The sequence below is a fragment of the Ostrinia nubilalis genome, chromosome Z (assembly GCF_963855985.1).
Source record: "Ostrinia nubilalis chromosome Z, ilOstNubi1.1, whole genome shotgun sequence".
NCBI classification, from domain to species: Eukaryota; Metazoa; Arthropoda; class Insecta; order Lepidoptera; family Crambidae; genus Ostrinia; species Ostrinia nubilalis.
In genome coordinates, this window is record NC_087119.1 from 5,407,574 (window position 1) to 5,428,322 (window position 20,749).

A 20,749-nucleotide genomic window follows, 5' to 3' on the forward strand; every position below is an offset into this window, starting at 1 on the left:
AATTGTGAAAATTAAGTATCGCTATGTCCAAAAACCACATTTTCATAGGATTCGATGCAATGCGGAGACGCGGTTGGGGTGAGTGTAACTTAATGATTGTTTGTACTGAACATAATAATACATAATATGATGCTAATACCCAGTTTCTGGCCTGGGTGGGGGGGGGGGATAAGTCATACCCAGCTTATAGCCTAGGGGGAGGGGCAAGCCTTACCCAGCTTCTGGCCTTGGTGGGAGGGGGGGAGAGGCAAGTCATGCCCAGTTTCTGGCCGGGGTAAGTCATACCCAGCTTCTGGCCGAGGGGGAGTCATACCTAGCTTATGCTTATGGACTGGGGGAAGGGGCTAGCCTTTATACCCAGCTTCTGGCCTGGGGGAGGGCGGGGGGTCAAGTCATAACCAGTTTCTATGGGCTGTGGGGAGGGGCTAGCCTTACCCAGTTTCTAGCCTGGGGGAGGGGGGGTATGTAATACCCAGCTTCTGGCCTAGGGGGAGTCATACCCAGCTTATGCTTATTTGCTAGGGGGGAGGAACTAGCCTTACCCAGCTTCTGGCCTGGGGGATGGGGGAGGGGGTCAAGTCATAACCAGTTTCTATGGGCTGGGGGGAGGGGCTAGCCTTTACCCAGTTTCTGGCCTGGGGGGGGGGGGGGGGGGTCAAGTCATAACCAGTTTCTATGGGCTGGGGGAGGGGGGGGCTAGCCTTACCCAGCTTCTGGCCTGGGGGGAGGGGGGGGGGTAAAGTCATACCCAGTTTCTGGCCTGGGGGGGGGGGTAAATCATACCCAACTTCTGGCCGAGGGGGAAGTCATGCCCAGCTTATGACCTAGGGAGAGGAGGGGGGCGGGGGAGTCATACCCAGCTTCTAGGCTAAGATTAAATAGATTTCCAGGAGGGAGCAGCTGTCCTTTCCTGCAGCAGCTGGTCCGCCCATGGGAACGGCGAATAGATAGGTAGGTACGTAGGTTTAACTCAGAAAAACTAAATAACAGGTAGGTATTGCGTGTACATCGAAATGATCTGCATAGAAATGTCTTGTAGCCTAGGAAGAGTGTATCTGCCTCAGCTATACCTTATTGTTAGAAGTAAAATTAAAAAGAAAAATTAATACTTATACATTTTTATATTTTACTTGGAAGAAGATATGACTCTAACAACACTTATGAACACTTTATTTGAATAAATCGCCAAATATACCACCGCGGAGACCCCAATCGCGTCTCTGCGTTCCATTGAATCGTATGAGCGTATGGATTTTTTGCGTTATTTTTCACAATTTCTATTTTTAAAATTACCTATCGATAGCTTACTTTATTCTGATGAATATATGTCATTACAAGTTTTTCTCTCAAACTGATAGTTTGGCTAGAAAAAAATATTTTCTATCCACGCAGTACGCCGGCAGCGTTCGGATCGGATACAATGACGTCAACGGTCCCGCGCCGGGCGGTCAGTGAACTTTTTTAGTAATTTGGCCATAACTTCGTCAATTTTTGTCGTAGAACAAAAATTTTTGGACTGTGTATTAAGGATTTCTTAGCCCTATAAATCTGCATTCACAGCTAAAAATCGAAATGATCCTCATTGTCCTCCAACTCCTAAGCCTCAAGGAGTTGTGCTTACCTTCCATCATCAGCTCATCAACATGAGATGATGATTTACAGACTCAAATACTTGAGTAACTTAAGAAAAAGTACAAAAAACAATATTTATAGTGCCTCGCGTTCGCACTTTCAGCCACCCTAAAAGCTGTCTGGCAAGGCGAAGGAACCATCAGAAGTGTCTGGCTGATGAGGAAACTTCATCAAATGATAGTTCAAATATTTTATGTAAATATCAGCTTTTATAGTATGACGTAAGTAGGACTACATTTTCATGAACTTTAAGGTGTCTGGCTAAGGGCTGCCACCATGGTAGGTGTCTGTCAATTAATGACGTCATTTCTAATAACATTTTGAAGGAAATATCAAAAAATCATACTTTGACGTAATTAAGTTGGTTTTTTACACACCTTTAGTACCGTCTGTCTGCCAAAGCCACCATGACCCAAACTTCATGTTTGGCCATGGTTCTTAGCTATGTTGGGAGCATGTGCTGACAAACTTTCAGCCTTTATAAAATAACGTAGGTCTGGCGTTCACTAGCTCTTAGTCTAGTACTTAATAAAGTGAAACACTTTTTAAAGTGAAACACATTACTTAAAAAATTTGGCATGTAGGTAGATGTTATGACGTAGGCATCCAATAAGAAAGGATTTTACGAAACTCCACCCCTAAGGAGGTAAAATGGGATTCACGCGTACGAAGTCGCGGGCGGCCGCTAGTTTATTATAAGCATACTATAACTGTATTCTTACCATATCGTCTTCAAACGTGTTATTTAGCGCGAACGGTGGCTTTCCTCTCGGCTGGTACAGCATATCAATATATTTTAATTCAGGCGGTGCATCCGATGTGCGATCATACAACGCTAGCATTTCTTCTCTGCCATATCTGTCAACAAAAAAATATATTATGATAATTTCAAGGTAACAGTATCTAAATCTATACACGTTATACTCATTATCACCGATATTAGATTCTGTATGTGAACGAATTAAACACAACACACAATCCAGCGACTAATTCACAAGATATTAATATTTAATATAATATTATAAATGCAAAAGTTTGGATGTCTGGATGTCTGGATGTCATGATGTCTGGATGTTTGTTACTGAACGGATTTTGTTGAAACTTTACAGTATTATTGTTTATAACCTAGATTAACATATAGGCTATAATTTATGACGATCTGTGACAAACTAAATTTCACGGGGGTGAAGCCGCGGGCAAAAGCTATATTCTTTGCATTTTGCATTCCTGTTTTTTTATACAACTAAAACAATAGAAAGCGGTGTACGTCAAAGTCAAAACGAATAAACTCGCCCCTTCGACGGACTCCCTCGGCTTTTAAGAGCCATTTCACAAAAATATTCCGCGCGAATTTAGGTAAAAGCTGTCAATGCAACGTCAAAAGAGTAAAAAGAACGCTGAAATGGACAAAAAAATCTTGAGCCGTGACCGTATTAAGACTTGATTTAAGTTATTAATTTTAAGGTAGAATGAGGTATTCAAACTTGATTAATTAATTTAAATTTTTAATAGAGTTTGTTAAGTCTTTTATATTTCGATTCATAATGAAACACGAATAGGTATAATATGTAAAATATATTAAGTACAAAATAAAGACAGTCACATAGTGAAAAATAAATCTGCCCCCTTACAGCTCCATCATCGGACCCTGGATACGAATAATGAAACACGAATAGGTATAATATGTAAAATATATTAAGTACAAAATAAAGACATTCACATAGTGAAAAAAAAATCTGCCCCCTTACAGCTCCATCATCGGACCCTGGATACGAAATATTCGTCAAGGCGAATCACACAAGCCCAAACTCCATATGGTTCTATTGTTTTGTTACGGAGGTGGCCATTGCATCTCCTCCAGATCCATTATCAGACAGAGCTAAGAAATAAATAAATAAATATTATTATAAGTAAACAAATAACTAAAATAATTCATCTTACTATCTTACTTTTTACTAGTCTTACTAATATTATAAATACGAAAGTTTGTGTGGATGTCTGGATGTTTGTTACACTTTCACGCAAAAACTACTGAACAGATTTTGATGAAACTTTACAGTACAGTACAGCAGTACTAGGCAGTCTGTGTTCAACTATCACTCGGGTCGGACGTTCCTATCGCAAGACCTTTGGTTCACTCAGTTCCGATACGACTCTAGTGCTGTGTGTAATTATTTTCGTTAATACACTGAGTTTATTAATTTCTACGAGTGGATTTCATTTTGCCTGAGACCTACGCCATGAACCCTGAACCAGAAGACCCTGTCGCCAGCGACAGCGACGCTCATCCATCCCTGGCGTCGACCAGAATAACAATGTATAGGCTATAATTTATGACGATCTGTGACAAACTAAATTTCAAGCGGGTGAAGCCGCGGGCAATACTACATATTTCATACTAGCTTTTTGCCCGCGACTTCTTCTGCGATGAAGTGGAAAATGGTTCTAAAAGAATTAAAATATTCTAAGAAAATTAATTTTGTTAAATGATTATATTTTTTGATATAAAATCTACACATCATTATGTTTAAATATTTGAATACTTACAAAATTATGAGATCTTTCTAAAACAAAATTAAAACACTACACCTGCCGCAGATTTCTTTGTAAACAATGTTTTTTTGTTTTTCCTTCAGGTGCTAAAATCACCAGGCTATTGTGTGCGCATACTCTGGAGTATTCCACATACAACTGGTCGTCGGAGAAGCATAGATTTCCATTAAGTCTACTCCCGCTACCATATGGAACTCCGCTAAAACTCGTGAGGGCGCCAACACTTGCTTTTGTATCGAAAATTAGTATGAGCAGCTGCGCACGCGGTTGCCCGTTGCAGGCTCTATGCAACCACACTATTTTATACCGGGGTCCCTAAGCATGAGATGGGAAACTGCACTCTCTTGAATTCTCTTGAATTTGATGGTGTTAGGGGAATCCTAGGAATGAATTTCCAATGGAATCTCCTAATCAATATTGCGAAATTGCGAGTTGCAATGCAATGTTACGTTTTCACTTGTTATTTTATTGTAATCTGACCTTGATTTTTCAAACACGTGTCAAAATAAAAAATAATAATTTAAATCAAAAGTACTAAGGAATATTTAATTGATATCAACTTAGAAACAAGCACAGATCACAGAAACTAAAGGGAAATGTGACAAGGGACAAATTGGAACATATTGCTTGTGAAAGCAATGATGACAGTAGCGACGTCATTATGTAAACAGTTTATATTGCTTGCATAGTACTAAAGATTATTCGAACGTTGAATACTGATACCGCAATGGATAATGAGCACATAATTTGATTTCTTTGTGTGTGTGAATTTCTAATACGACACTGAGTTTCGAACTCAGCGCATTACTTAGCATCTCTCTATATTTCTATGGAACCAAGTTATCTCCAAAATAACATTCCACACCTTTTTAACCTAGTCAGGTAATAATTTTAATAAAATACGAAGCACGTCATCTATCAATAGGATATATGTATATTTTAGAAGTTAATAAATTATGCATAAAATATAAACACTTTAGAAGTTTAGTTAAATCGTAGAATTTCTGAAAAACAAGTACTAAAATCGTACTGAAAAAAAGTATTAACATGTTATCTAATTTATTTATTAAACGTCGAATTTTATCAAAGATTTTGGACTAAAGTTTTTGAAAATATTTTATTGTAGGCTATATAGAAAAAAATTAGGATTCTAAATCGTGAAAGAAATTTTTTTCGGAGCCTATTGCCTCCAAACAAACAAACAAACAATTAAATCTTTCCTCTTTTATTAGTATAGATTTAACAACAAAACAAAACGCTTCTTTTTCTTCTTCACGAAACAAAACTCAAAGCGGATAAATAAATAAACAAATCTTTGGACAATTTCATAGCGCCATCTAGTCCAAAAGTAGGCAACCAATATGCTTGTGTTAAGGGTGGATTACTAATGTTTGGCCAAAAAACGTTTCCCAAATTATCACATCGCAAACAACGTTTCGCAAATTTTCATTTGGCAAATTCTCATTTGGCAAAACAACTTATAGCAAACTTTTAATTCGCAAATGCCGTTTTTGGCATATTATTGTTTAGCAAATTATTGTTTGGCAAAGTATGTTTTGGCAAATGTTTCATTTGGCAAAAATATTTCACGATACACTATTTACAAAATAATTTGATTGGTGCTTAGAATGGAGTACAAATTAACAAGTGGTTATTATTTTGTTTAGTGGGTAGTTAATATAAAATTTGTTCTATATAAATTTTTCATATTTCATTCTTTTTATCGAAATTCCCAAATGATTCATTAACAATAGAGGTGATTCTAGCGCTCGGCGGCCGCTGCCGCGGCACGCTTCGCTCGCCTTCGCGCGTTAAGGGTCACTGTTCTAACCTAACCTAACCCACTATTTTCTGCAATACCTACTTTCTGCAACCATACTATTTTCTGCAATCTCTTTGTTTTACATAACATTCTTGTGAAAACCATGATCAACTGCTTCTGCCTTATGGTTTGATTTGTGGGTAAGTATGTGAAGTGTCGATTTGACCAAACAAATTATTTGGGATATAATATTTGGCAAAATAAAACATTTGCTATATAAACATTTGCCAAGTAAAATTTGGCCAAATGATAATTTGTCCAAATGAATTAGTTGCGAAAAGTACAGTTGCTAAAAGTTCATTTGGGAAATGAAACTTTGGCGATAAGTTGTTTGCGAAGTGAAATTTGGCGAAAAGTAATTTGGCCAAACGGAAGGATACCGTTAAGGGTGCTATCATAATGGATATACTTTTTTATAATTTATTTATTAAATTAAATACATGGTACCTACATATTATACATAGTTACACCCAGATCCGTCAAAGAAATTAAAATTCATCATTTCAATTTCTGCTCGGCCGGCCGACTCGAAACAGCCTCTCGGCATAGTATCAAATGTATTTGGTCGCCGTACAAATCACCGCTTTACGACACGAACGCACGTAAACGTCACGGCGGGAAAAATGACACAGGTCCTGCCTTGACGGGCGCTCGCGCCATACTAATCGATGTCGGCTTGCGCATTGTAATTTATACTGATATTCACATCAATATTTTGACAAAGTGGTTACTAATATTTAAACAATAACTGTAGAAATTAATTCTACAATGAATATTCTTTATTTTGGGATACTTTTATTGCAGTTTATGCTGTGTTTTTAAACCAAAAACCACGATCAAAATGTGACGTTAATCTTAAAATTTGCCAAATTATTTTTAGATTTTACTCAATAATGGTAATGAAATTCAAGAATCTATTTCATTAATGGACTACAAGAATATATGTCCGATGATTACTATATATTTTTAAGCTTATTATATGAGCATAAATAATAGATACAGGACTTTGAAAATGAGTCTGCGGCAATTTTTTCGTAAAATGGTTGTGGGAGATGGGGCACTGTGAATTAAGCAAAAGAGTTTTAGTAAATCCGTTTCATTAATGGTCAACAACAAGGATTGACCTATCTTTCGCAGTTATTAAATAATCTCTGGGTGTTGCTTAAGATAGTAATTCATGCTTCCAAAATCTTAGAAATTCGCACGAAAATGTAAAATGGCTCTTAAATGTCCGCGTACCTACTCCTGACCTCTGTCGCGGGCCCCTAATCAAATTACTGACCCGGGTTATAATAATACCGTAGGTATCTTCAAGCTCCGACTCGTTTTTGTTAACCAAGAGTTTGCAATTTAACATGGCGGATCACGTGACACAAACATTAATATGATTTACAAACGCAACAAATTATCAAAAGCGTTAGTTATATTGTTCTTTGGAGACATTCTCAGCGTGATTTTGATAAAAAATAAATACTTTGAGCCCGTGATAAATATCTTTTTTACTATACATATCTGCAAAGTTGCAATTTTTCCTTCGAACAGTCTCGTCTCATTACACCCAACACTGGAAACAGTGTTTTAGGTCAATGCCAATTAACTTGTGCGCCTATGTGTCCATTTATTCACAAGCAGACTTTCCACCACTCCAACTAATTGAATTTCGCTTCGCCATTGACATATATGTCAATGGCGAAGCGAAATTGTATATATACAATCATCCACTACCCGAATTTCTACCGTTCCGACTAATTGAATGTCTCTCTCTCACAGTCGACGGCAAAGAGCCCCTTAAAAAACATGTACACTGGAATCGCAGATACGCTCCTACTTTTTTCAACCAGCACCACATATCGTCAGTGACGAGTGAAAACTGAAAAACTCGAAAATCCAATTTCCCAGAGGCAGCAATCTCACGGCGACCCGTATTTCAATTGAATACACAGCATGCCAATCAATCGGAAAAAAGTAAGAATTCATTTTTTTATTCACTATAAAGTTTCATTCGCAACCGGTGATATTCAATGACGTCAAGGATTCAAGCACAGGATGCTTGGGGTAGGGCAAATTGGCCTGGTATCAACTAGGCAATTATTTATTAAGGCGTCACGTGAAACATTAGCGTGAAGTGTTTTGAAGAGAAGTAACAATTCTAACCACGAGTTATCCAATCAATGTTAACTACGTTGCAATTTCCGCCTCTTGTTCTCAAACAAATCTGATCTGTACAATGTTGCAAACCTCACCTCCAGGTCACAAATAAATAAGTCGGGATCTAACAACAAAATCAGAATAGTTTCCTAAAGTAAGTTTAATAGTAGGGGAAAATGTTTCACCTATGGACATTCCCATAGAACTTCCAGAACAAATTGATGTCACTTAATTTTGTATGGGACCAAATATGCTCACTTGACGCGCAATAGATATTTGCATGCGGCTGCAAAGATTCCAGGCGCTCGCAACATGCCGCACGCATTACTGTCACGCATAACATATTGCTGGCTGTCGCTCAGAATGCGCCTAGTGACGAGACAATTTACGTGACAATGCCGCGGCACTTATACCATAATTACACAATTATTATGCGTGTAAATAATAATCTATCTATACTAATATAATATTATAAATGCGAAAGTAACTCTGTATGTCTGTCTGTCTGTCACGCTTTCACTGAAATTTGGCATAGAGATAGTTTGTGTCCCGGGAAAGGACATAGGATAGTTTTTATCCCGGTTTTTTAAACAGGGACGCGCGCGATATGGTTTTTCTGTGACAGACAAAATTAGACGCGGGCGAAGCCGCGGGCGGAAAGCTAGTCCATAATATTCGATATTTGCCGACTATACAGGGTGGAAACGATAAGTGATCTCACTCGATTATTTCTAAACTATACAAATATCCAAAAGCTGGTTACTGATCCTGAAAGACCTTTACAGCTCTATCCAACGGTACCAATAATAGGTTACAAAATAAACTGGATCTATCTAATTCAAAGTTTTCAGCTTCCATACATTTAGTACTGCCACAGTCATGGCACTCATGTCTTGATAATATTATACAGGGTGTTTGGTAAATGGGTATATGAGCCGACACTAGCCCATGTTAACATGGGCATATAAATAAATGGTATGGTGAAGTCAGAAAATTGATATCTTCATTTTAATTATTTTAATTTTCATACAAATCGGAATTTATAAAATTTATTTTGTATGAAAATTAAAATAATTAAAATGAAGATATCAATTTTCTGACTTCACCATACCATTTATATGCCCATGTTAACATGGGCTAGTGTCGGCTCATATACCCATTTACCAAACACCCTGTAGAAAGTAAAACCTAAAACCAATGTTTTCTATGAATAATTTTAAATAAGAATGCAATTTACGAGTTCATTTTAAGTGTTTATTATTTAATAAAAAAAAATTAACACTTCTAATATTGTGTGGCTGGCATACATTTAGTATGGAGGCTGAAAACATTTAGTATGGAGGCTGAAAACATTTAATTTTCGGATAGATCCAGTTAATTCTGTAACCTATTAATGATATCGTTTGAAAGAGTTCGTTAAGCACTTTCAGGATCAGTAACCAGTTTTTCGATATCTTGTATAGTTTAGAAATAATCGAGTGAGATCACTTATCGTTTCCACCCTGTATAAAAGGCATGTTTAAGCATGAACATTGAAAGATTTAACCAAAACCATTTTCTTGGATATCCCACATAGTTTTACATGATAATACCGTGGCATGGTAACTATTACACCATAATTAAACATTATGCGTGTAAATAATAAATCCCTAAGGTCCGAGGTATTTACCGAATATATGTAGAAAAGGCATATTATTTTATGCATGAAAATTTAAATATGTAACCAAACCCAAGAAATCTCATAGGTCTAAAATACCTAACTACTGTAATTACAAGTTAACTGCACTTCGCGCGACTCAAAAATATTACCTTACGAACTTGTCTACATTATCGATCTCTACAAATTACACTAAAAAAAAGAAACACTGATCAAATGCCTAACAAAAATGAGACCTCATTATGGATTCGAAGGTATAGATATCGGAAAGACGAAACAAAGATATCAAAACACGAAAAGCAAAACATTACAATGGATTAATAAATTATTCGACTACCCAGTTAAACATTCACAGCATTACAGGGAATTAGGTTATTTATGCTAGATTGACAAAGAAAACCTATGGTTAAGACACAAAAAAGATAAAAAACGGGAAAATCTTACCGGGATACGGAGCGTTTTCACCTGACGCCACATAATTAGCCGGGCGGCAGAGAAGCAAAAGCAAACGCTACGCAATAAGTCTCCGCTGCGATTGCAGCGCCCCTACGCTCGTTCTGCGACTGCGCGGCGCGGTTGCCTAGCAACGCCGAGCGAAAACTGCGCCGTCGTGCTCACTAAAGGAAAACTCCGGTTTGGCGAGAGAGGAAATTGGAGACGAACAGATTTTTACATCGCGTACATATTGACCATGATTTACCGAACAATTCAATCCTCGAAATTAGTATGATAATCGAGCAAACCCAAATATTCCGTAGGGATTCCCATAAATCTCGCGAAATTGCAACTTTTTCCATTGTTGCCGTTGTAAGTATTAACGAAAGGTATAAGGTTCAGCATACACACACACATACACTTACCTTCTTCTTTTATGAAAATAACTTCCACAAATAAAAATCTTGGTTAATGTTGTATTATTTTAACTAGTCGAGTAACTGAGTCAAAAGATTGAGAGGATGCTTGACCCCGCTGTTAAACTCGCCCTATCTACAACACAGGTTGACCTACTGAACTAGAAATGACGCGTAATCTCTTGTAATCTGAACTTTTCGAAACAAAACGGATTACTCTGTTATTTAATCGAATATTTTGATACTATTTTAAAACAGAAGCAGATTTTCTTTTAGCCATATCAAAAATGGCTCAACTTTAATTTATGTTTTTTACTACTAGTTTTTATACCTATTCAAAAAGAATACAATATGAAACATGATATGATGCGGCCCGTCAACGTGAAGCTGGGAGAAAAATACATAAAATGTAATAAATTGATTAACTGAAACCAGCCAATCAAACTTCATTCAGTTCATGATACACATCCCGCTGAACGGTAGACACAAAGCGGAGGTTTAATGTGAGGGTCCGATCCGATCGGCAAGCCGTGTAGGTACAAGTAGCTAACTACTAATACGGAACGCTAAAAACAAGTTTGAATTCGTGAAGTCATCTTATAGAACTGCGACGAATAGCGGTTACTCTAATCTGTTTGCGTCTATGTATTTTATTTCTATTGAAACTTAATAGACTTATTATTTGAACACAAGAGCTTATATAAAATAACACACTATTATTTAGACCTGAAAATCCAGTTAGTTTTCAATTTTATGCATCTAATTCAATTTTAGTAGCTTTGTTATCAATAATAATAGAGTTCGTAAATTAGTGACGTCAAAAGACAATGCCGGAAATTGGCGTCTTTTTTTTTCGCGCGGCCATCGACCAAACCTTGTTTTTTGATTACATACAACACACAACATACAATTTCTTACAAAACTTGCGCGCAAAAAGCAAAACTAGTATGTAAATTCATCAAATTTCTAACGCTCGTAACTCAGTTCAGACTGAGTTTAGAGGTATACATGTCATAGTAAGTTTGGTTTATTAGATTTTTTTGTAATCAAAAAACAAAGTTGGGTCGATGGCCGCGCAAAAAAAAAAGACGCCACCTTCCATACAAAATCTGGCATTGCCATTTCTTTGTCTAACAAAATGTGTGGGATAGTCGCGTTTTCACTGCTCATAAAAGTATATCAATCGACTCGTGTGTCAACCCTATTCTCCTCGGATTTTTTTCAAAAAGCCCTTTTTAATGTTGTCTACGGGGCTAAATTATTTCCCCGTGCTATGTAACCATGTGTGGGATATGATGTTCATCCACAATAAAGAAGCTAGGTGTTAGTGACTTAGTGCTTCCTTCCGAGCGGGTGTTGTGCTCGGGGACCAAGGTCCAATTTCTACCATCTTGGTTTTCCTATACAGGTTGGAATATTGTAATACCACCTGGAGGGAAAGTGCCCTTAATACTATAGAAAATTTTACTCAAAGAAAACAAAAGAAAGAGAACTGCATTCAAAGATCACTTTCCCTTCAGGTGGCATTACAAAATTCCACCCTGTATATGTTAGGCAGGGTAGAAAACTCCGTCACCGCGATGCAGGTTTGTACGCGCGGCGGTGTATGCCATAGTTGAGTTGTAACAGCGCCATCTGTTGGTACACTAAGTTTGTAGTGGCGTATAGTAGACGTCGCCACACCACTCCCCCCGGAAGAACCGGAGGTGGATGACGTCAGGATGAGCTCAGCAGTCTGTGCGTGATGAGCTTACAAATGCCAGTGTGCTCAAGTCTGCGGTGAGTCGAGACGAGCAGGTTGCGGTCTTGCGGTGCTCTATCCACGGTGAGTCGGGATAGTAAGCGGAGGCGTCTTCGATGGTCGGGCGTGGAGCTGGGCCAGAGCTGTGCCCGTGACCAGTGAAGAGACGGTTGCTTGCTGCCGAGGTACCAGGAAGGTCGGTTGCGATCTGCGATGGTCCCTGAAGGCTGGATGCTGGCTTATTGAGGACTGGAGCTGATGACGGAGTGGTGGAGATGGTGAAAATGGCGGAGACTGATGCCGAAGATGGTGGTGATGGAAGGTTGCGTTTCACATCACGTCGGGGTCACCAATGTGGGATATGATGTTCATCCACAATAAGGAAACTAGGTGTTAGTGCTTCCTTCCGAGCGGGTGTTGTGCTCGGGGACCAAGGTCCAATTTCTACCATCTTGGTTTTCCTATAATATTCTGGGCAGGGTAGAAAACTCCGTCACCGCAATGCAGGTTTGTACGCGCGGCGGTGTAATGCCAGTGGAGTTGTAACAGCGCCATCTGTTGGTACACTAGTTTTGTAGTGGCGTATAATAGATGTCGCCACACATGGAATTACTACAAATCTTGTAGGTAAATAATACTGAAGAACATAATTCAACTGTTTCTAATTTACCAGGTGTTCATAGACTCAATAAAATGTATGCACTGCACCAATAACGTGCGGATATTCAATTACTCCTCAATGGACATGTTGCACATGATTGCCATCACTGCATCAATTGCGGCGGATGGAGTTGCACCCGCGATCCGCCACATAATAGTTACGACGATGTATCTAACAGGAACATCGTTTAGCATCAAATATAATAACCTTGAACACCAATATAGAAAATCTCACAACAGAATCTGTTACATATTCACTACTTTGTAACAGATAATTATTACAACTAAACATGGATGTGAAAATGGGTTAAAATCACGGTTCTAACAACAACAAAGCTCTTTTCTTTCAAAGCACATCACGAACACGACACACGACGGGCATGTGTTTTATAAGGGGTGGCAGCATGGGGTGCCTGTTAGCACCATTGTTTCAACAAGATAAAGCCCTTTTCAGGAAAACATTATCACAATACGATGGCATAGTTTTAAAATACCAGCAACAATACTCTTAACAATGAAACTTGAACAATAGCTGACGTCCATGTAAACCTACTCAGTAGTGAGTAGTGACCTATTTTCAACTTTAGATAACCTCAGGGTATATTTTCTTATTTCTATAATGTATTTAAGACCAAGCGCTTGCAATAACAAAGCACACACCTATCCAAATTGTAAACGCGTCTACGCTGTTCAAAGTCAAGTTGTTTTTAGAAAGACTTTATTGACACAGTAAGTACATATAAACAAAAAATCATTTATTTCCAAAAATACTTGTTTGCAGAGAGACTTCGTGAAACAAAAACAACACAACAAAAATAAAAACAATTACTGAGCTACTGAGTAAGACTGAACTCTTCGAGTTCTTCACACGATATTCTAGTCCGGCCTCCCAATCTTCTAGCATCTTTGGACTAACTGTAGTATTAATCATTTTAACAGTCTTGCGATGGTCCTGTTGATTTGTTCTACTATTTCTCTATAGTCCGGTCGCCGAGCGAGTAATTATATTGCTGTCGCGCTCGCACACTAACTGCAGCTGCCCGTCGCACAGTCGGTTTATTTAGAATATTTTTTGAAGATGTCATTTTGACATCCTTGTTATGCTGCTATTGGAGGGCACATGCAGATCGCCACAACTCGATTCCATTCGTAGGTCTAGGTACACACTGGTTTCATTTCAAGACACTTGTGTAGATATTGTAGATAAGAAGCTTTTCGAGAGACAATTTGGAGTTTCTTCTTCGTTTGAGGTTTGTCTCATTTCTCTTACTCTGTACATGATTTTTCAAGTGAGCTGGCGGTCCGTATTCGCCGAATAGTAGATATTTACCGAATATTCGTATTCGGCGAATAAATAATTAATTACGAATACCTACTTTTTTATTTTGTTACGCACGTGTGTGTTTCCGAACACTATAGCCACAACGACATGACGGGAAAGTCCCGGTATTTTTAATTGTGAAAAATCTAAAACGTTAAAATAACTTCTTCTTTGGGTTGATGGCGATGAACTTGCGTTTTTGCCACTGAGGGCACACTGTTCCGCCAATGTCACGTGCGCAGCTTTTAGACAGAGGTTTTAAAAAAATATAATTTGATAGTTGCAATATAAGCAAACTTAAATACCTAAAACAAACAGACATCACAAATAAGACGACACAGTACATGAAAATAAAATATAAAAAGAACATACAATTTATGGGAGACAAAAAGGGGATGTTGTTGTTGCAGGTGAAATTTAAAAAAAAAAGTTTAGTTGTCACTCGGAGGGATATTTTAAACGCTTGCCAGTTTCATCCACCTACAAAATTATCACTAAAGCCAATGAGCTGCTGTCACAGTGACATTGACGTAATGTCAATGTCACACTAGAAAACGTCAGAATAGAGGGACGACTCCCCGCGCTTTTGTGTGATGAATATGAATTGTATTTAAAATAAGGCAAAATAAGTGCCACCTGTGGTCTAAATTGAATAAAATATTTTTGATTTTGATTTGAATGTGAAAGTTGAGTATTCTGTGTTTTATTTATGAGAATAGATCTACCGGCCTCTTAGTACGAGCCCCGATGCAAAATAGTTCGTCTAGTACGAAAAACATGGAGAAAGATTTTTTCTTACTTAATTATTTTTGTCCAGTTACGTAAACATAAAAACTATTCTACCATCTCATGTTCGGTTACTTATGCACTATTTAATGTTGAAGCAATAAACTGTTTCAGTCTTTTAAGTTAAGAGATATCATGCTTTTAAGTCGAGCAAATCGTAAGCAAAATAGTTCATCTAGTTGTTAATCGATGCAAAAGAGTTCGTCTATCATTGAGTTAAATATTTTTTCCCTTTTTTAAATTTAATTTTAAAAGTTTACGTTTGGAAAAGTAATTTGAGTCATTTTTACAAGTGGGATAGTATAAATTTCTGAAAAATTCTGTTAATTTCTTCAGTTTTCAAGTAAAAATGGGTCGTGGCAAACCAGTAGGTAAAGAAGTAGTTTGTGGGATTGAGGTGGGCAAATCAAGTTACCAAATCTCGAAAGACTTGACACTGCCCAGATCTACAGTGTAATCTATCATTCAGCACTATAAAAAGAATCGAAATATTTCTTCCTTGAAGAAAACTGGCCGACCCCGTATCGTCAGTGAAACAGAAAACAGAATTCTTAAGAAAATTGACAAAAAAATCGTAGTGCTCGAGCTGGAGAAGGCACGGTGCAATGGAGACATGATTGACAAAGACGTCTCAGTTAATACCTGCAAAGAGTGTTGAAACGAATGGGCTACGGATTTTACACAGCTAAGGAGAAACCACTATAGACTGCCTTACAAAAGATAAAGAGATTGAAGTTTGCTCGTGATCACTTAAATTGGACTTCTGATCAGTGCCGTAGTATCATATGGAGTGACGAGTCCAAATTTGAAGTCACAGTCGGCTATGGAAGAAAAAAGGTGGTTCGAAATAAACATGAAGCATTTCATACCGATTGCATTAAACGAAAAGTTAAGTTTCCAGCGTCTCTTATGAGATGGGGCTGCATATCTGCACAAGGTGTTGGTGGGATGCAGTTTGTGGATGGTTCCATCAATGTAACAAGATACCAAACTATTTTGGAAGAAAGTCTATTGCCCTCCATTCCGTTACTCAAACATCAAGAATCTTTCATTTTTCAACAAAACGGTGCTTCCTGACATACTGCAACGACAACAAAGACATGGCTGCTGTCAAAGAGCATCCCAACCATCGAATGATCATCTAACAGCCCGGACTTATCGCCGATTGAGACCCTATGGTGGAAAATGGAGAAAGTCCTTCGCAAAAATCCATCAAGATCGAAGACCGACTTGAAGGCTAAACTCTTGGCTGTGTGGGAGTCTGTGGGAGTCAATTACGACCGACGAGTGTGCAGCGTTGGTTGCGACCATGCCTCTTCGCATTAAAGCTGTAATTTTTTTTTTTTTTTTTAATTTATTGTCTCATAAAAGTTACATCGATTTTACTTAATACTAATCTGCCAAACTGCTTAACAGTTTGTCGGCAGTCGTTCTCGTGCTAACTGTTATAAGTGTAACTTATTGTACATATTAACTAAGTAATAATACACACATGCAAAATTGGTTCCTACAGTCGCCGGCACATCAGACCAGACACTTCCAGTGTCTAGCCTGGTGCGCCGGTCGCCTGCACTTACTTTTTAAAAACTAATATTACATTATAATATATCTAATAGTCTAGTTATAGTATCAGGGACATAAAGTTAGGTAATATTTTTTTAACTTGTACTTAAGGTGATTTCTCGAAAGTATATCGTTTAGCAAATCTTGCTCCAATTCGTTATGTATTGTAGGTATAATCCATTGTCTAGTTCTTTTACCAAAATAATTGTGTATTTTAGGCACCATTAATTTATTTTTCTTAGCTAATCGAGTTGGGTAGTTATGTACCCGTTTTGTTTTAAATTTGTCTGTATTATATTGTTCTAGTATTAGTATTAATTTAACTTTCTATTGAAAGCAAAGGCGACAGAACTAAGTGGTAGACGAACTATTTTGCGTGAGAGCCAATGGTAGACGAACATTTTTGCGTCATGTGTTTTAGTATTTTTTTTAATTTATTTATGTTATGTCAGGTCATGAAAGATTTTGAGATACGTTAAAATAAACTTTGGAATGTTACTCAAATGGTGGTTTACTTTCTTATTAACTCTCTTAATTACTTTACCCAAATTCACTTCACATTATTACATAATTATCTTATTTTTCATACTAGACGAACTACACTTCTGGACACATCTATTGGCCCACCTTGTATTTTCAGTTTCGTTAGGTCCTAGCTAAAATTTTATATTAGGTCGAGCAAAACCTGGCACATTCACAATTTCATTCAATAGTCTTTTTTTTTAATTTCGAACACAGAATTTAAAGAAACAAGACAATTTGGAGCCTGTTTGTTGATATCAAACAATCGAATACTAAGAAAACTTGGTTTTATTGGTTTACTTGGATTTAATTCTTGAAAAAGTGATTGATATCTTTGGTTTTGCAACAAACATTACATATTCTTAACATTAAGGCGAGGTTCTATCAATAATCTATGGATACTTCAACTGAAGTCGCCGCCCAAGCTGCGGCACTTATTCAGGCCGGACACAACCAAAGAAACGTGAGTGCTCAACTTAATTTAAGTCGATCTGTGGTCCGAAATGTTTATCGAAGGTACCTAGAGACTGGCGGCTTTGTTCGTCGCCAAGGAAGGCCACGATCTCGGGTCACAACTGAAAGGCAGGATCGATTCATCGTGACGACCAGCTTGAGAAATAGTCACCTTACCTCCATCGAGATACAAAACCAACTTCGCGACTTCCACGGAGTATCTGTGAGCGCTCGAACTGTTCGGAGAAGGTTAAAAGAACGCGATATGGTACCACACAAGCCAGCTAATGGGCCCAAACTAACGCGAGCCCATTTCGCACGCAGTCATTTAAATTGGACACAGCAAGATTGGAGCCGTGTACTCTTTTCTGATGAGTCTAAAATTGTGTTACATGGCAATGATGGAAGGAAGAAGGTCTACCGACGTAAGGGAGAGCGTTTCGCACAATGCTGCTTTGAAGAGAGGGTTGCTTATGGCGGTGGCTCATGGACTGTCTGAGGCGGTGTATCCGCGAGCGGCAAAACTCAACTTGAGGTTGTTACAGGACCACGGCTGCCAACATTAAATGCTGAAAGGTACATTCGTGAGTGCTTAGAACCTCACATGATACCATACGCGGACTATGTGGGCCCAAATTTCCTTTATATGCATGATAATGCAAGAGCCCATGCGGCCGGCATCGTCAGGGAATATCTTCGGGATGTGAACATCACAGTTATGGACTGGCCAGCCAGAAGCCCAGACATGAACCCCATTGAGCACATGTGGGACGAGCTAAAAAGACGTGTTAGGGCTCGTCAGCCAGTTGCCCAGACGATGCAGGACTTGAAAACTGCCATAGAAGAGGAATGGGAGATGATCCCTCAAAATTTCATAGAGCGGTTGATAAACTCTATGCCTAATCGTATGAGAGCTGTGGTAGATGCCCATGGAGGCAACACGCGTTATTAAATTAAACCTTTATTTGATAAAACATGTTTTTTATTCAAAAATCAATTGCCTTTAACAAGGCGCATATCCGACTTGTTAGGCGTAGCTCCATGTCGTATGGTATTCTGAATTCAAATTTAAAACAATACGATCGAAAAAGATGGTAAAATGTATCAGGTTTAAAACTGCATCACCAGTTTTTGTTCAATCTAGCAATCATATTTCGGTAGGGGCCATCGAAACCTAAACTCTAAGGTGGGCCTATAGATGTGTCCAGAAGTGTATTTTGCATCGGGGCTCGTATAGTAGTACTCTGTGAGCCCGGTGTCAAATTAATTCATTATCGTTCTTTTCCGGAATTTGACAGTAAATAGTACTGATGCAACGAATACGAATATTCGTATTCGCCGAATAGTAGACATTTACCGAATATTCGTATTCGGTGAAATATTACGAATACGAATACATACTTTTTTTAAATTTCACACACGTATGTCTCCGAACACTATAGCCATAACGACACGACGGGAAAAACCCGGTCAGTATGTAACAAAGTAGTAAGTTCACTTCCGGAATTTGAGAGTCAATAGCAGGTCGATTGTACGAGTATTATTTTGTTTTATGATAAGTTACAAAGTAAAGTGATACAATAACAACAAAAAAATGACATTAGTAAATTTTAATTACTTAAATATTTATTGATTAAAACATAGAATTACTGTTTCTGTGAAAAATGATTGTTTTTGTATGTTTCTAATTCATTCACACAAAGTTTTAATATCACATGCATAGGTTTGAGATTATTATGGCAAAAGTAGTAAATTGTTATACAGGGTGTTTGGCGGAAGGTTAGACAAATTTCGTGGGTGTATAGGTAAGGTCATTTTAAGAATACAAGTTTGCCCATTTGAGTCTAAGTTAGCTACTTTTATATTAATTGATATTTTTGTTTTTATTTATTTTTTCTAAAATTAGACCGGAAAACTGCTTTTTTATACCAGATTTTTTTTTCTCGCGTGTTTTCAACCGCTTTTTATTCGATATTAATATCGAATATGTCTTTAGTCAAATAAAATAAATTTCAGATCCAGATAATGATTGGATAGCTAGTTATGGGCCGCCAAAGTTTAATAAAAGTACAAACCACGATAAAATATAATAAAATCAACTTAGAATTCGATTAAAAAAAACTAAAAGTAATAATGGATTGCCTTATCTTATGGATGATCTTAAAAACATCTCTAGCTTCTCTTCTTTCCAATGATATATCACATGTAGTAGTTAGATATTGAAATTCGTCAAAAATAGAATAATAATACAAAAATTATCCATACAAAGCTTCTTCAAGCATTGTTATATTGAAACAAAATGAAGCAGTTTTAAGTTAAGGTCAAATCGTGGAATTTTTTTAATAAAAACAAAAATATCAATTAAAAAAAAGTAGCTCACTCAGGGTCAAATGTGCGAACTTGTATTCTTAAAATGACCTTACCTATACAGTTATACACCCACGAAGTTTGTCTAACCTTCCGCCAAACACCCTGTATCAGGGATGTTGCGGATGCTGATTTTTTAACATACGCGGATGCGGATATTTGAAAGCTCACATCCGCGGATGCGGATGCGGATGTTTAAAATCTTATATAAAAAGTATATTAAATTAATAGCATAAGAAATTGCGAAATTAGCAATTAAATTTTTACAATCAGCCTTATCATTGACTCAAAATAATTACATATTAGTTTGGAGTCGGGAACAACGCTGGCAAAATTGAGTTTTGTTATACTTAAAACGATAAACTTTACATAATGTTTTTTAACGTTGTAGCCTAGTGTTATTATTACCTACTTGGCGATTTTAATGAAGTAAGACCAATAATAAAAAATTCCCAATAAACGATTATTTACACACAATGCTTACTGTATCACAATAACACTCAAAATATCTATCTATATGTTACGGTCAAAGTGATAAATGTGAAAATTATGAATAATTACCGCATGATTTGGTAAATGTGATTAATATGAGATCATTTATGTGTGTATAAAACTAAAGGAAGCCGGAAACATTGAATTTTCTGATAGATCCAGTTTATTCTGTAACCTGTTA

The 20,749-nt window shown here is 37.4% G+C and overlaps 1 protein-coding gene across 2 annotated transcripts in view; it reads right to left on the minus strand.

The window, feature by feature from the left end:
- LOC135087156 (GRB10-interacting GYF protein 2) overlaps positions 1-20,749 on the minus strand; it is a 73,409-nt gene that overhangs the window by 47,330 nt on the left and 5,330 nt on the right. For both annotated transcript variants that reach the window (XM_063981991.1, XM_063981990.1), the window contains exon 3: positions 2,355-2,490. In XM_063981991.1, the coding sequence (XP_063838061.1) occupies positions 2,355-2,490 (136 nt within the window). The remainder of the gene's footprint in view (positions 1-2,354; positions 2,491-20,749) is intronic.